We start from the raw sequence: 18,631 nt of genomic DNA, 5'->3' as shown, positions 1-18,631 counted from the left end.
GTATGACATCTTCAAGATGGAATTCCAGTCTATTAGAGGTTTACCCAAAGTGATTACTGCAAGCAAATTAATGAAGGGTTGACTCAAAACAATAACGTTAACCACATAAATTGCTACAGGGCACAAAACAATGAATAAAAGAACTGGACGGCATGTAATCATAATGTCAGCTGGTCTGTTCCTTGCAGGCACCTGAGACTGTAAACCTGGTTTGGATAACTACAACTGTTAAAAGCCACAATGGTGCAGGGGACATCTGGAATATTAGAGCTTTCATATGTAGTCACCATAAAAATATAATGCAATGTTCCCAGACAACACCTTACCTTAATGAGTCGAACTCTGGATGCTGACATTGTCCTGTTGCTATTGTTGCTGATTTCAGCATTCAGAATAATGGAATCTCCTGGTACATATCCCCTCCTGTCAATTTGAAAATGGGCAGAGATAGGTCCTGTTCTGCAGCAAAGGCAACACAAGTACTTCTGATTCTGTCCTTGTTGTGGCACCTGAATTCAAACATTTAAACAGCATTAGAGGGTAAGTTTATAGTTTGCTTCTTTAAAGCTTAATATAACTGCAGGAGTTTTGTTAATGACAACTGATTTATTTCACTTTCTTGCAAAGATAAATTACCCTTTTCCACTTAAATTTGTTTTCTTTAAGTCTGATTGGAAAAACACCTAGGTAGATCATTCCATACATCTAGACTCTGACTGGTGTTATGCAATTTGGCAGGTACTGTGGAAATTAATATCACCCACAGATTTAGAAACTCTTGACAGGATATTGTTTGAGATGGTTGTGAGATATCATACATTTTATACATAAGTTGTTATCACATTTATGATTTTTTTTCTTGGGTAAAAATCATTGTGGATGAGAATATGCTAGGCTACAAGACTGACTGGTTTTTTGTTGTTGTTCTAACATCCCTTTCAACACATTATTGGATATATTATGCAGAGGAAATGGGTGCTAAGTACCTTTTCCAATGACACAATGAAGCAGCTGAGCTGGACTGAAAAATGATTAAGAATTAACATGTTTAATAGAAGCTGAATGGCAAGTGGTAAATTCTGAAAAGGACTGGCATTAAAATGGACTGTTTGACAAATCTGATGCAATAAATTGATATGAAAGGGATCATAATGTCTAAGTGTAAAGGTCAGTGAATACAATGTCTGTGTGCTGGAAACCCAAACAATGTATGTGTGTTGGTCAGTCCATACCATCTGAAGCCCATACAATGTCTATGTGTTTGGCAGCTAATAGAATATATATGTGTTGAGCAGCCAATACAATGTCTATGTGTTGGACAGCCAATACAATGTCTATATGTTTGGCAGTCCAAGTACTACCTGCAGCTAATACAATGTCTATGTGCTGGACAGTACAAGTATTTCTTACAGCCAATACAATGTCTGTGTTGGGCAGTCCAAGTACTTCTTGCAGCCAATACAATGTCTATGTGCTGGACAGTACAAGTACTTCTTGCAGCCAATACAATGTCAATGTGTTGGGCAGCCAATACAATGTCAATGTGTTAGGCAGCCAATACAATGTCAATGTGTCAGGCAGCCAATACAATTTATATGTGTCAGGCAGCCAATACAATGTCAATGTGTTAGGCAGCCAATACAACGTCAATGTGTCGGGCAGCCAATACAATCTCTATGTGTTGGGCAGTCAATACAATGTCTGTGTTGGGCAGCCAATAGTGTCAATCTGCTGGGCAGCCAATACAATGCCAATGTGTTAGGCTGTCAATACAATGTCTATGTGTTGGGCAGCCAATACAATCTCTATGTGTTGGGCAGTGCAAGTACTACTTGCACAAGGATGGCGTATCTCACTGATTGCCAACAATGTTAGAAATTTTAGAATTAAATCAGTTGAGTCCAAAGGCTTAAATCACCTATGCATAAATAAAATCAAAACACTGTTGACATTTTTTGTTAGGGTTGATATTAAAAATGGGGAGAAAAAAATCATTACATTGTGTGTTAGCAGAGTGAACGAGAACATTCTAACATGTCTGATTCCTGTTCATACATCATCTTTAATTTAGAATCAAATGGAATCAAACTGGATGAAAATTTCCACTCACCCTACTAGAACAAACCGTATATACTAGAAAACACTACCTACTAGGATATGCCCACTAGAATATGCTAACTACTACAACACACACCCTATTAATAAAGATGTCAACAGGTACTTGGGTACCAGCCAGTTAATAATAACCTAGGTAATGAAAAATGAACAAATGGGTACCCGTTACAAAATAGTATATTCAAAGTTCAAATTGAGACACAGTATAACGATTACAGTTCAAGGCCTGTGTCATGTGCGTATTTATTCATCATCACAGGAGGTCGTATGCTTACTTACAATTTATTTCATATGCCATATTTATCACGACTTACACACGTTTGTTTAGAGATCCTGATGACATTTACTAGATCACAGTGAGAAATGGTGCTTCCTCTGAAAATTTCATGTGTATTTGACCTAGAAACTCAGGTCCCTAAGAGCTTAAATGACTATTCAACAATTCAAAGAGCATCTGAATCACTCTGGGCTTATCTGCATTACCATTAAACCTCATTCAACTGCTGCTCAAGTTAGACAAAACCAGCCATGATAAATAGCATTTAGTACCTTTGGTACAGAACAATGTTTCACTAACATTGCTGACATCATAATAGGAGACACAAAAAACTTACACTGAATCATGCGTGTTTTCCATGTGGTCTAAGATTGGAATCTAGTTTCTGCTATGATTTTACTAAGCAATATTTGGCAAAAACAATGTGGTGCATCAAAGACATTAAAGTATTAGCAATTTAACTCAGCTAATTTTCTTTTTTGAGCTGTTTTAATTTCTTCAAACACCCTGGCCATGTGTAGAGATGGATTGTCACACAAAGCACTATCAAAAAGCCTTAAGGATTCCAGATGCCCAGAATAGTGAGATTGCTTACAGTTGCAGTGGGTTCTTGGTTAAGATCCAGCACACCAATTATGGTAAAGACTTTCTTGGTGGTGTGGTCAAACTTCCATGGCTTATCAATGGTCCCCATCAAGAAGTACCGTATATTTCCTACATTACTCTCATAAGAGGAAGGCAAATTTGCAGGCAGTTGAAAAACAAAGGGAAAGGTATGTCTTCCAGCCTGAAGATGTGTGGTATCATTTCCTGAAGAAAAAAACATGACTTTAAGTGGCATTTTATCCTGTGAAATATGATCTGGATTTTGTAAACAATCAAAGGCAAAACTCTGAAATACTCTTGAATGAACAATCTGGAAGTTTAACTCGATCATACACATAGCATTACACCAACATTAATATTTCCATGTAAAGGAAATTTCCTTGGGATCTTTTGCACATCTTTATGAAAACAAACATGCAAAATTTTGAAAGTGACTTTATGTCTACCCATTTCATAGGGTTGGTAAGTCTCAGACCAAATGACACCATGCCACAGTTGTTACAGTATTTCTGCCATGAAAACACCAGAGAACCAGTCTAATACTTTTGTCAAAGAGTAAGGGGGTGTTTTGTACCATTATGTATATCTATATTTTGGTAACTCCTGGTACATGATTTCATCTGATCTTTTATAATTTTTATTCATAGCTGTAAACTGTACAGAATATCTTTAGTTAGTTTAGCCTACATGACCTGAATCTTTTAAAAGCATAGTATTGCATAGGATCCATACATGAATGCCTATGTATGTGTTGCGAATTATTAATAATAATCTTAATAGTAAGACTTAAATGGCACTTCTGGCTTAATTTCTCGCTGGCTGATGGGCTTTTGATGTTTCTAGAAGGATTCAGTAACTTCCCATTGGTTGGGCTAGGTCACATGAATAGGCAAGTATGACACAAAATGAGTAGTGTATTCTGTCTCTTGAACTGTTAAAAATTACTCTAAGGAATTCTGGACAACATCATCTTTACAATGTTACTGTTCTTGGAGGACCATTACATTTCTGGTCTTGAAATTTAGAAAGAACTTTTCATTTATTTTGGACTTTCATAGACCCTTATAAGGATTAGTCTAGATTCACTTCATAGTACTATAAAGTTCCACTCACATTTTCATTTATAACTTTGATAATTAAAGTGTTCTTAAAGTTTTACAAAACTTGTTAGTTTGCTTTCTTCTGTTACCTAGTTTGTGAGCAAAGAGTCATAACAGCATATGTTAATGATATTTTATGTAAACATTGAATAAATTTATGTAATAAGATGGTCAGGGCATGAATATCATGTCCATGCTTCAATCACTGCAATAAAACATGTAACCTTAACCCCAAGGTCAATTAAGCACATCACAATATCCATCAAGGACTTCAAGAAATATAAACAAAGGACAAAACTTACACCTTGAAGTAAATTTTCTATATGAACATCACCACAATGCCATGCAGATAAGCAGCCATGTTGCAAAAAGAATTACATTAGCATTATAATCAATCATTCCAAGCAAAAATAAAATCCATAAATGAAAACCCTTAAACCTACACCTTAACACAAATCTTCTATGAATGTGGCTTTGACACAAAAGTTAAAGAAGCAAGGGAACATGCCAATGAATGAATTGTCACAGCATTAAAATGATTCACGCCAAGTGGGATGAGAATCTATCAAGAGTTTTGAAAACACATGCAAATGAAAAACTTAGGCCAAAACCTTAATCAGCTCTTCATGATTGCATTGGAATAGCAACTACTATGTCTTGATTATATTATGAATGCACAGCAAATACGTCAAGCATGGTCTTACCAACAGTAAAACATGGAAGATAAATATGGCAGTATCTCATCTTCCTGTCTATTTACTGAGATCTGTAAAATTTCAGTGAAGTCTCTTATACAGCTGCTTGCGTGTTATGTAAATAAATTGCTATAAATAAATAAGAAAAGAAATTATCTGAATTTTTCACATAATACATGCATTTCAAGTTTTATTTCCAGAAACAAAGAACTTAAGAACAACCATCAAGATCACCACTTTTAAAATGATTTTATTTTATAGCACTGAATAAAATAATGAAGTGTACAATACTTTGGACAAAAAAAAGTTATGTTTCCCCCTAGGAAAGATTTTCAAGACTCAATTAATAATTGTTCTTACAAGTATAATCTAAGATTGCCTTTCAGTCTGAGTTGTACAGGGTACTGAAGCATTATTAAAGCCAAATTCTTAATTTTCAAATATGGGTTATTGCTTTTTGGAAATAGCTCTCATTATCACTAACCACTCCAAATTAAAACTAAGGTACAACTACAATTACAGGTACCATAAAATGAGGATTCATTTAGGAAAGGTGAAATTATGTAACCTTTATGACATGCTTGACTGCATATTTTCAAAATATAAACAAATCACAATAAAGTGTTTACTTTTTAAAAAATACAAATTCTGATAGATTACAAAGATAAAACCTGTACTGGTCAAATACTAATCAGCTGCTTACCTGGACCAAAGAGCAGAGAATCAAAATTAAAATAGGTCTCTGTAGCACTGTAGTGTCGTGTCACTGTGTGTCTATTTTTCCCCGACCCAGTTGAGTGTGACTCTGACCAATGTACATATGCACGACCATGAAATTTAAGGCGGACACCTGAAAGAGAATGAAGAATATCAACCCAATCATCATCATTACCATTCTTATAACTATATCATATAAACAGAACTATGCATGTAAAACATAACAGTACAATATACTGTACATCTCTCCTTCCAGGGTTTTAAAAATTCCTCAGATGTTTATTTTCCCATTAATTAACAGGAGGGCGAGTACAGTTCCAACAAATTTATTTTGTATTAAAAAGTCTCATCCAATAATGCATTGGATGGCTCAAGTTTCCAATCACTAAGCATTTCTCGAAAAAACAAACACACTAATAAACTGTTTCTTAGAATCAAAAGCCAGGCCTTTCATCTGCCTTCAGACTACTTCCTTTATTTCTGAAGGTTCATGCATCCATAAATAATTATGACAATGGATGCCACAACTGTACCTCAGACCTGAATTACCAAACTGCCTCAGATTTTGCCCATTTTTTTCTCTAGCAATGGAAAAATTACATCTCGATTATTTAGTGCAATAAACATACACCACCTCAATGCAGTGCATCTCAGTTGCCACAAGGTTTAATTTTTGCTTGCTCATAACGATTATTTTTCCTTGCAAGAACCACCTCAGGAAATAAATCAGTTCTAAAGTACATGGACATTTTTACATGAGGCCAATCAAGAGGTGTGATCCAATGTGATATAGACTGACTGTTGTGTGCTATGATGTTCAAACGAAAGCTCCACATACTGGAAAACATTTGTAATATTCTGCACATGATTAGACATGATATTTTCTTTTTTTGACAAAGATTAGTACCCAGTTACCATCGCAAAAGACAATAGCAATCAACATGGTTCTCACACTTTTTTAAAAAAGAAAACAGGGGTCACACTACCTGGTGAAGTGGAGGACTAAATCGCAAAAAAAAGGTAAACTTTGCTTTCTTCTGCTAAAAAAAGTGGAAATGACTTCACCCAGCGATTTTTTTAGACATACATGAGTGACTAGGTTTTAAGATGCTCCCTCACCTTAGCCAGGTAGTTCCAGTGTTGTGTTGTAGCTCAAGGCAAAATTAAGGCATGCATCAAGCCATCAAATAACTGGTGTTGATATCGATTGCACCCCAAACAAAATTGCAAATTCAAAGGCATGCGTTTTGATAGCTGATTGACCAGTAACCCTTTCCTGAGTAAATTAGCAACTACCACTGCCTGATTTCCATTAGTTATCCTTTTTGATGATAAAATACAAACTTGTATTTCAAAACTTATTAAACAATAGTATATAAATAGCAATTTGTGTTGTAAAGAATATAAGCATTGATCTGAATGTGTGCATTATTGTACTCAGAACCAGAACTGTATTTAGAACCAGACTAATATCCAAATTATAACTGTATTAAGAACCAGACTAAAATCCAAATTATAACTGTATTAAGAACCAGATTTAATCCAAATTAGTAACTGTATTCAGAACCAGACTAACATCCAACTTAGGTGGCGCTCTACAGTTTTGTATTTTGCACAGGGTTTAGAATTTTAAAGAAAAAGAATTTCCCTGGCTTTCCTCACTGGTTATACTGGCTATTTAAAAAAGACCTTGTATATCTTAGGTATAATTCAAAGAACCTTTAATTCCCTTTATTTTCATGTATGATTGATGGGTGTAATATGGATTATAGAGTATACAGCTTGGCCTTACTCCAGATGTGCACCTTTCAAAAACATGCTAGCTCTACTTGGTCATTTTCACTTCCTGAACTTCAGAGGTAAATTGTATAAAAAAGCACATCACTTTTTTACATTTTATATAGTTGGTAATTCATTCATTGCACTTTCAGAAGCTGGTATTGTCCAGTCTGGCAAACTTCATTTTCCCTATTTCATTAGCTGCTATGGATAGGGTACTTTAGATTAATTCAGGCTGATTTTTTAGCACAAGGGAGCAGTCATTTGGTTAGCAGTGTGCTTAAATCATGTAAAATTTCCAAAAGTACAATATTCAAAGAAATATCATCCACATTACATTAATGTAGCACAGAGGTATGCCAACATTCTCTCCACTGTGCATGTTTTAATGTGAACAACTTCAACTTACATGTCACTCTCTCAAAAGTATATAATAACTGGTTAGCGCCCCCTTAGTAACTGTATTCAGAACCAGACTAACATCCAAATTAGTAACTGTATTCAGAACCAGACTAACATCCAAATTAGTAACTGTATTCAGAACCAGCCTAACATCCAAAAATTAGCAACTGTATTCAGAACCAGACTAACATCCAAATTAGCAACTGTACTCAGAACCAGACTAACATCCAAATTAGCAACTGTACTCAGAACCAGACTAACATCCCAACTCAGCTTGATGCTCTTCTATCATTTATAAGAGCTAAACTTCCTGATGATAAATATTTGTCAACAGTTGATGTTAGTGAAACTGATGTTTTTGATACGCTCAATAAGCTGAATGGTACTGGTCCACAAATTCTTAAAATTGCTGCACCAGTAATAACAAAGTCATTAACGCATAAACTTAAGTATAACGAGTGGTAATTTTCCAGATACCTTGAAGTGTGAAAAGGTTACACCTATCTTTATGAGGGGAGAAAAGGAGGATCATGGAAATGACAGACCAATATCCAGTCAACCAGTATTATCAAAATTATTTAAAGAGCAAGCAGCTATGCAGGTCTATGAATTTTTTTCAAACTTACTCTATATTTCATAAGGAACAAGCAGGATTTAGAAATTACATGTACTACTCATGCCAAACAGGACTTACTAAATTAACATATCACTGGCTATAAGAAATGGATTCTACGAATGGGATTGTTTTCCTTCACTTAAAGAAAGTGATTGATCATTGATCATGAAATTCTGCTACAAAAGCTACAGTTAAAGATTTGACAATCCTTCTTTAAAATGGCTAAGATCAAACCAAAGGTCTCAACAACTGGCAATATTAGCTCTCAAACTCGCACTATTCTTTCAGGGATCCTTCAAGGCTGTTTTAGATCCCGAGTCCTCTCCTCTTTCTTATTTATGTAAATGATATACCATTAAATAATGAATCAACAAATACAGATTTGTTTGCTGATGATGCAACCTCGTATACATCTAGCTCTGACACTGAAGTTATCCAACAAAGATCAGAAGCAGAACTTATTCGAGTTCAAAATTGGGCACAACAAAATCGGAGGGTAATTAATGAAGGTAAAACATTATGTATGATTTTATGGGCATCACAAATGCTACACAAGTTAGGGAACCCAAAACTATCTCTTACAATAAATATTCACCAGTCAGAAAATGATAACCATGAAAAGGTTGTAGGTGTGTCTGCAGATAATAATTTACAATGGGATGACCATACTAATAAACTTTGTAAGACACTGTCATCCAAAATTGCCCTACTTGGCAGAATAAAGAAATATTTACCTAATGAAACTTGCTATATACTGTATACTACAATTAATTTATACTTCTGACTTTCCAATAATAGAATACTGTCCAACTGTATGGGGAAACTGCCAAATCTCAGCTTGGGTGGCAGGGTCCAGTTTCGTAAATTGGCCCCTGGCAAATTTCTTAACTTAAGGCTATGGTGTGACTTTTTCAGCTATTATTGTTTAGTATTTATAGATATGGATATATTTATGAACTAGGTGTTTTGGGCTTGTATTGTTCTTGAAATCGATGTCAGGCATGTACACCTTCCATAGTTGCTCTGCAGTATGTTGATAGTGAAATACCAGTAGTTGGCTAGGAAGAAGAGCTAGCCTCCCATAGCAGTAGACACGTGGGTTCAAGGCAACTAGAGTATCTCAAAAACGGCTTGGATGACAACTATTCTGAATTGCATCAAACTATTTAGTAGACAATGTTTTTCAAAATTTTCATCCAGGGAAAGGGCTTGCGTTTGCACTGTGAGCACCACATGCTGTCAAAAATGGCATTTGGATGTGAAAAATGCAGGTATAAAATAGGGGTTGGGGTGCATAAACCTCTTCTGCTGTGAACTGCCATTGACTTCTCTGGTCAAGTGAATACTATTCTTATGCTTTGTTTTCATATAGGTATCTAAAAATATGGACCTTTTTGACCTCACTTGTATATTTGGTTTTTTATGATTTTTTATACTAGGTCGCTGATTGCGGCATTAAATTTGTACATAAAAACTGGACCCTGCCCCCTTGACAGGATTCATAAACTTCAGAAACTGGCAGCGTGCATTAATTTAGATGCAGCTATTGACCATCCCTCCAAAGCATTGTTTACAGAACTAAAATGGTTCACAATATATGAAAGGGTAGATTTTCACAAGGCAGTTCTTGAATATAAATGTCTACATGGAACTGTACCAGACTATCTTCAGGATTTATTCAGACCTTTTTCAACACAATACCAGTTGAGATCAATGTCACATGGAAACCTTCAAGCACCAAAACCATGAACAAAGCAATTTAAAAAAAAGCTTCCAATACTCTGATACAGTGTTGTGGAACATTAAGCTTCCACTATAGGTAGCATCTGCTGAAAATATTACATTAATTACGAAGAGATATCATGTATATTATGTATTTCTAATAGATAATGGAATTTAGTATTTTAATACTTAAGTATTATTAACATTGCTAAAATATTACTAATTTAAAAAAAAGTTTATTATTGCATTATTCCTTTCCTATTTATGTAGAATAAGTAGGGTCATAATCAACATTTTGTAAATTCTGTATACTGGTTACACTGGAGTGAAATTACTAGCATAACCTTGTAAAGAACCTGTGTGTCACTATCGGTATATGACCTATTGGCCTAATCATTAAGCGTCAGATGTAGTCCTACAATGTAAGATGTATTACATGTGATTTATGTTTTGTTGTTAACACCAAAATAAAAACATCTTTTGATACATCTTTCTTTAGGACTATCAGACAATACACTGAGTATATTTCATAATCAAGACCAATGCAGATATAGAAAGTTTGACAAGAGTTTTCTATAAGATGGTCAAAGGAATTGCATCCATTTTACAGAGAAAGTGAAATTCATTGTTTTTCGATACAGACTTACCAAAAATGATGACATTTTTTGAGGTAATTTTGCTCTGACAGATTTGATATCCCTCCTGGTTACAGTTTTACTTATGTAAACATCCAATAGATGGGATGTGTTCAAAATTATTTGGGAAATCCTGTTTGTCATGATAATACGGAGTTGGAGTATGGTCCATGTATTTACTGCAAACTACCGCAAATCTACTGCAAACCACTATATATATATATATATTTGTATTCATGGTTGTAAATAGTACATAATATCTCCAGTTAAATTTTGCGTACATGACCTGAGTATCTTAAGAGTGTAATATTGCATAGGATCTATAAATAGAAGCTTATGTATGTGTTGACAATTATTAATAATAATCTTAATAATAAGACTTAAATGGCACTTATGGCTTAATTTTTTTGTGGCTGATGGGGTTTCAATGTTTCTAGAATAATTCAGTACCTTCCCATTGGTTGTGCTAGGCGACATGAATAGGCCAACTCGATGCAAAATGAGAAGTGTATTCTGTCATGTTTGGTCTATTGTAAAACAGAATCGCAACAATGTCTATAAAGAGAGGACTGAGCAATCAGTTTCATTCCAATTTTGGAATCATTCACGTTTGTATTCATATATTAATTCTGCAGATGTATTTTATGTTGTACTTAGATATTATTCAAGAGGAAAAACATGTTGGACTATTAGTGGAAATATAAAGTGCTCATTATTTGGACTATAATATTATTCTGGAATTCTTATAGCTTGTTCGAAGGAGTTCTGGAAAATGCCATCGTGACAACTTCATGGTTCTTGGAGGACCAGTACATAAGGTTTTGAAATTTATATGGAACTTTTCGTTCATTAAGGAAATGTGTAGACCTTATAAGGATTAGTTTGTGTTCTCACCTTTTCATTTTTAACTCTGATAATGAAATTGTTAAGTTTTACAAAACTTGTTGGTTTTGTATTTTTCTGTTTGTGATCATTAAAATGCGATGACTTAAAATGGACCATGGAGCTTCCAACAAGAACAAAACATGTAGAGAAGAATGTAAAAGAAAATAGCAAAACCAAAACATGTACTCATAAAATATTGCAGATAAGCCGTTCTTTGGATTGTGTGGGAAGCATCGTTTTTTTTAAAAGTGAATACAGTAATACACAACAGAAAAAGTGCCATCCATCATTGTATTCCAACAACCATATAACAGACTAACATTTTTTGAAGAAAAAAACATGGGACCAACAATCGGCATTGACCAGACCTTTAATTTGGGAATACTTTATCCCACAACAATAGTTAACAAAGACTAAGGAAAGATACCAACAAACATACCATTTTTAGGCCCCGTGCTTTTGCACAAAGATGCAAGTTATGAGACATTCAGAACATTACTATCCCACATTGCAGCCAAACTAGAGAAAAACTTCAGAAGTGTCTAAATCAGGTAACACAAGCATGTGTCATTTGATACTGATGAAGAACTTGCCATGTGACGATATCCTTCCCAAATGTGTCTTGGACGCAATATACAAAGCACGTGAATAAAAACATTAAATTGCAACTGCAAAGGAAAGCTGGTGTGTCTGGGAAACTGAAGAGAACAGACACAGATAAAAAATGCTGGTGACAACGTCCTGGTTAATGTGGACAACTCCATCGTCTTTAAGCAGAGATCCTTGGAAATGAAGCAACTTCTACGACACTTTCTTCATTAAATATCATGACAGCATGTAAAAGAGAAACTGCATTGCCATGTAAATTAACAAAGCAGAAAAAATTTCAATGAGAACTTAGGGACAACAAATAATGCAGAATCATTAAACATCTTACTATAAAACAAAATTAAACTGACTGGAAGCCAGGCATACCCCAGAGCTGGTTCAGCTAATATTTCAAGCAGTAGCCCTCCAGTTTGTAAATTTCTGATGTGCACTGCATGGTGAAAGCAATTACTGTTTGCACCAAAATTATGCCGCATACTGTGACAACATGGTAATATGGCATAGCAAAACCGAAGAGAAACAAAAAGAAATTTTCGAAGAATTCCTTAAGATTCTGAAGAAGAAAAAAAAGCAAGACAAAACAGAAATAGTTTAAATCAATGGTTGTTGTTGTTGTTGTGGGGTTTAGCGCCATTTTTCAGCACACGATAGGCTATACATGGCAGCCAGTATTAATGGTGGAGGAAAAACCTGGGAAAGCCCGGAAAGAACCACCAACCCACGAGAAAATACTGGCAAAATTTCTCACATACCCACAATGGCCGAATCCGAGACTCGAACCTACGCAGACAGAGGTGAGATGGCAGTGATCCGTAACGGAGAGTGCTTTAGACCACTCGGCCACTCAGGGCCCCTTAACCAATGGTAAAGACCAAGAAGTGAAAAAGGAAAAGCAAACCGAATGAACTAATAGGGGATTGACTTTGACTATTAAATTTAATGTATATTTATTCTGTAATCTGTTCCTTAATTTAATTTTCTTGCTTACATAATTTAAAGGGGAAGGGCAACTGCTATATGTATATAAAAGATCTTTTATTAATATTTTATTCTCCAATGAGTGTCAGTCATTTATTATAATTCATCACTTATTTTGTTTAAAGGTTTACAACATCAGCACAATAAAATTTTGGGAGAATAAAAGCAATAACAATTATGAAAAAGGAAATGCACATCTAGTTACTAAATCATACTTTTATTAGTACCCCAACTTTGTGGACATTGAGGCTATGCAATGAAATATACTAAAGTACACTCAAATATAGTCAAATAAAGTTACTTATTTCTGTTATCTAATGAATGTAATGGATGTTTTAATGATCATGAAAGGAGAAATGCACATATCATAACAACAATTTACAGCTGCAAATCAGACTCAGTGTAAAATTTCTTCACACATGATACACTTTTTGTTTACTTGCATAGTTTCATTGATAAATAGCATTACAATGCATTTTAAAGGTGGTTTGCCATACAGGGGTTTGTTGCAAAGAAAACTAGGAGTCTAACCTGTAACAATGTGTATACTCCTAATTTTCTTTGTAATGAACCCCTGTGGTTTGCGGTAGGCTTGTGGTAAATATATGGACCCGTTGGGGTCAGTTTTACAATGTAAGATCTTGGCCTTGATATTTATTCTTATGTTACTGTGTTTAGGATCTAATAAACAGTAACAAAAGAAAGAGTGAAAAGAACAAGCTTTGAAAAATTTAGCAAATAATTTATTTCCCTGGAAAAACTCTGTAAAAATGAAAAAAAATAAGAACTTACAGTTTTAAGAATCAAATCCAAAAATAATCCAAGAATAATCCATGAATTAAATTTTAGAAGTCCTAGTAATGAAATGTTCTTATGAGTTCAAGTTCGAGTTCCGATGAAAACTCCAAGATGGAAGGCGATGACGTATACTGTAAACTACAAAAAACAATATTCCAGTGTTTGAATTCTGATTGAAATTTAAATAAATGTCTTTGTCCAAGAATTATGTAAATAAATGTCTTTGTCCAAGAATTCTGTATGAGCACTCAAAAATTTTCAGGAAAAAGAATTAATTTTTTGAATCCAAATAATTAGAATAAAAATTAAAATGTAATTCCCAAGCTGTTCACAAACACACACTTTCCAATGTAAAGAAAAAGCCCCAACTGAGAAATATCTCTTTAAACAAAGATTATACAGTAACTTAAATGCAAAATAGATTCCTGGATGAGGGTCAACTCTCCAGAATTTTCGAGAAGTGTTCATGCCTAAAAACACACTGTCCCAGTATGACACTGACAAATCATTTTACTCAAAGAATAAGATAAAAATAAAAAGTTGTTTACTTGTCTCAGTGATTTCTGAAATCAAGGTCAGGAATTAGGTCAGTTTTGGTGCTTACAACTGAAGAGTCAAGGTTAAACTAGTTTCTGAAAAAACATCAAGTTCCTAGTAAATAAAACTACATTATTTTGACATATAATGAAATTAAAAATAAGATTTTAAAACTTACAAACAATCAAATTAAATCAAATATAAATTAAATATACATAACATTACGTTTTGGGCGCAAATCAACCCCCAAATCTGTGTTGATAATGATGGATGATATGTTAGTCTGATGTCATCTGTTCATTAAAATGTGCAATTTTGCTGCATGCAAATCATTCTGGAACAATCCTGCATATACTTTAGTCACATACCGGTTATAGGTAACAGCCATATCTAGCAGGAAATTTAAAATCGCCACAGGAGAGATGGTTGTGCTATTCCAAGTGAATTTACAAGTCACCAAACATAGGATTTGCTCTGGAAATATAATGTACATGCCACCATAAGTACCCTTCAGCCAATTGTAGCTCTACAGCAACAAAAAATACCAGTAAGTGTTGAAAATGTACATTAATGGGTATAGAGAAAAGTGGCTGCAGATATTCGCAACTTTCATTTAACAGGTGATATCAATCCTTAACCTGAAAATCAACATCATCACAGGTGCGGAGCAGATTTGTCGGTCTACATCATGAGGGTAACTGGTCATTCTGTAACCAAGTCATTTCGTACCCAAATGAGTTGTTGTTTCATACCCAAAGCAATGGTCATTTCGTACCCAAGGTGCTGTTCGTTTCATAACCAAAGTGCTGGTCGCTTCGTACCCAATGCTACAGTTTTCATTTCATCAGAATAAACTATTTCTATGTTGCTTTTTTTCGATTGATAGATATCCGACCTCACCCATGTGTACACACCAGCAAGATACTTACGCTCCTCTTCTGACAATCGTATACTCATTATTCCCACTATGAAAACAAAGTCACATGGACAGCGTTCTTCTGCATACCAGGGCGCAGCAATGTGAAATGAATTGCCCAATGAACTTAGACACAAAGACACAGTGATACCATTCAAGAGTGCTCTCAAAACTCACTTATTTTGACTGCAAGAACAAACTTAAAGACATAATGTTTCCTACCTTAAATATTCTCAGCATGTTTTTTTTATGTTTTCTAATTTCATGGTGTGTGTTTTTGTAATCATATCATTATATATGTTTTTTATCTTATAGGTGTTGTCTAATGTTGTAAAGCGCTTAGAACTTCTAAATATTAGGCACTATACAAAGTCCTCATTATTATTATTATTAGTCTTTTGTTCTCTAAAAAACCTGTTTGAGCTAATCTTTCATCTAAAATGTGATGTCGCTTTCATTAATTCGTTGGATTGTAATTTTTGCTGTTCTATTCTGGAAAAAATATATGCTGTATTAACTGGATAGCTGTTTTACAAACGTTTATTATACCGCCAAAATCAAAGCATGCATACATAAATTCGATTATTTAAATAATTAAATCAGTTTTAAAACACATAAGTAAATATTTGTAAAATGCAGTGCCAAGTTAAATTATCCCCCCTCTCTCTCTCTGTGCATGATTATTTATGTGCATTATATTTAGGAGGATAACAAAATAAAACAGATTGTGCCAACAATGACAAATTTTTTTAAATTGCCATGAAAAAATGTTAATATTTATACTTAGTTGAAAACAGAGAGAACTTCAATTATGCCACTAACTTGTTAGTTTTTTGTGATCGGTGAAAGTGTCCAAAACTTTGCACAAGTATGCTAATGCGGCCAGCAGTGTATCCAAAAATGACTTGGCGGTCCGTATAGTATACAGTACCACGTTCAACACCTTTAAAATCATGCAATAAAAATTGAAACACCAGTATCCGTTGTTTTCACGTGACGTCACAAAACGTGTGTACGTCTATATCCGCCATTTTGAGTCCCTATACCCGCAGACCAGCACCTAATAACATTGTTCTTCCCGTATAAGTACAAAGGCGCGTCTCATTTTGTGCGCAAGAATATAATAATACATCACATTCTGCTGTGCCTGTCAATGCATGATTTTTATACTTGTTTTCTTTAAGTAAAACATATAAATTTCAACCATCTTTGTTATTCTTTCACAAACAAGTAGATCGATCAATAAACAAACGCTTATACAAGTCGATACACAAACAAGTAGAAACATGTAATTATTTTCGACTTTCGTGGGCTGAAATCAATCATTTGGTTATTGTTCAAGTTATAAAGCTAATTGTTAATATATAATTTCATATTTCTAAAAGCATTTCAGGAATACTTCGTTTTGACATTCGACACAAAGTCATGTTCCGTTAGGCACATGTTTTGTTTGAACACACTGAAAATGAAACTTCTTTGAATGGTTATCGCTTTCATTCAATATCATCATATGTCCATCATCTCCACCATAAATACAATATCTGACCATACTAATTAAATTGGTTTGTAAACTGTCTCTGGCACAAACATCTGTCGACGCAAAAAGTATTTGTACATAAAAGTTCTGGCATAAAACACATGCTATGAAATTTTAATTCGTAACTGATATTGTATCCTGAAAATCATTGTCCGGAAATACTCTTTTAAGTTGACAAGCTTAGAGATATGATACGAAACACTTTAAAAATGTCAATATTGTCTGTTTGAAAACAAAAATAACTACATTTCTATTTCATAGCAATATGCACGATCTCGGTTCAACTGCACTATTCTGTCTTTCGATAAAAGCAAGGGAACTTCCAGCTTTATTTTTATTTTCATGCTATAGGGCACTTAATTTTAAGTATAATCTATGTATCGTTTCGATGAAGTAAATGTCCTTATCGACAGTTAAATCAGTTTATTATCTTGAATATACATAATGACTAATGTTGACAAAGGTTTGTTAGAGACTCAAGATGGTGGCGCAAGGTGAGTGCGCGTTGCATTGTGGGTGTTTGCGTACTCAATTGTGACGTCTGTGAAAACAACCCATTGGTCCTTGGAGAGGAGAAACTTAATCAAGCAACACTGTTTTATCTGCATTCAGCCCCATTAAAAAAATATTGCAGAATTTCTAGTTGCTTTGATAGGATAAACATTTGCACCGATGTGTACAGTCAAAATTTTCTGCAGATTTTTGCATGCTTTAAGAAAAAAATGGAATTATTACGTTAATTAAACCTGGCCAACGTTTTATTTTTCTTTTTAATGGCAATGTGAATTTTTGTTCATTCTTTATAGCACATAGATGCTATTATACAGTGAAAACAATACAATTACTGTACTTATTTGCGTATGGTTAATTTTTTTACCCGGATATGCTTTGCTAATGCAATTTTTAAGGTAGGAAAAAGATAAGGCCTAGAGAGGGTGCGGTAAATTTGACAATACTGTATATTTGACCATGTAAATTAATGGGTATGAAACGACCACCACCTTGGGTACGAAACGACCAGCACCTCGGGTACGAAACGACTAGCACATTGGGTACGAAACAACCAGTTTCCACTGGGTACGAAACGACTTGGGTACGGATACGCCTTACATTTCCGTTGGGGTAAACTATTTGTGTGGTTTTGCTTACCTCTCATTTTCATGGCTTCATTCAGCTCAACTGTCACGTGTCCCTGCAAACTTTGCCCTCCAAAGTAAACTCCTTGAGGGTTACTAAGAGTTATTTCAAACATATTTAATTTCCCCATTTTCAGAAATTAGTCAAATGCCTGACGAAAATTCAACATTAGGTGTGATTAGTCCACCAGGATAACCGGAATAAACAAATTTACCAGACTAAGTACATCTGGGAATGGGTTTAAACAAAGAGCCAAATGTACGAAAAGTTCCGAAAAGTTAGGAACAGTTACAAAAAGTTACGGAAACTTACAAAAAGTTGCCAACACTTATAAAAAGTAACAAAAACTTAATGTAGGCCAAGACGAGAAAAGTTGCCTTAAAAATGGTTCTTTAAGCTTATTTATTCACAAATGCTGTACTCTGTTTAGCTTTACACAAGGTTTCCTTTATTTGATAATGCTTAATAAGAAAGTTACTTTCCACAACTGGTGCGAAAAGATAATATCGTAACTGGAATCCAAATTTCGGCCGCTAAACGTTGCAACGAAATAATTTTCCGGACATTTTT

At 34.4% G+C, this 18,631-nt stretch overlaps 1 protein-coding gene across 1 annotated transcript in view; it reads right to left on the bottom strand.

The window, feature by feature from the left end:
- Positions 1-18,270, bottom strand: part of LOC149801902 (arrestin domain-containing protein 2-like) — a 56,312-nt gene extending 38,042 nt beyond the window's left edge. Inside the window, exons 1-4 of the mRNA XM_089956286.1 lie at positions 18,074-18,270; positions 5,497-5,643; positions 2,988-3,202; positions 327-509 (exon numbers count right to left, since the gene is read on the bottom strand). Coding sequence (XP_089812412.1) covers positions 327-509; positions 2,988-3,202; positions 5,497-5,643; positions 18,074-18,191 — 663 coding nt within the window. The 5' untranslated portion in view covers positions 18,192-18,270. The remainder of the gene's footprint in view (positions 1-326; positions 510-2,987; positions 3,203-5,496; positions 5,644-18,073) is intronic.
- Positions 18,271-18,631: the final 361 nt, after the last annotated feature.

The sequence above is a fragment of the Sinohyriopsis cumingii genome, chromosome 4 (genome assembly GCF_028554795.1).
Source record: "Sinohyriopsis cumingii isolate HCF-2022 chromosome 4, ASM2855479v2, whole genome shotgun sequence".
NCBI lineage: Eukaryota > Metazoa > Mollusca > Bivalvia > Unionida > Unionidae > Sinohyriopsis > Sinohyriopsis cumingii.
Note: the sequence above shows the minus strand (reverse complement) of the source record. Positions and strands in the feature narration are given on the sequence as shown.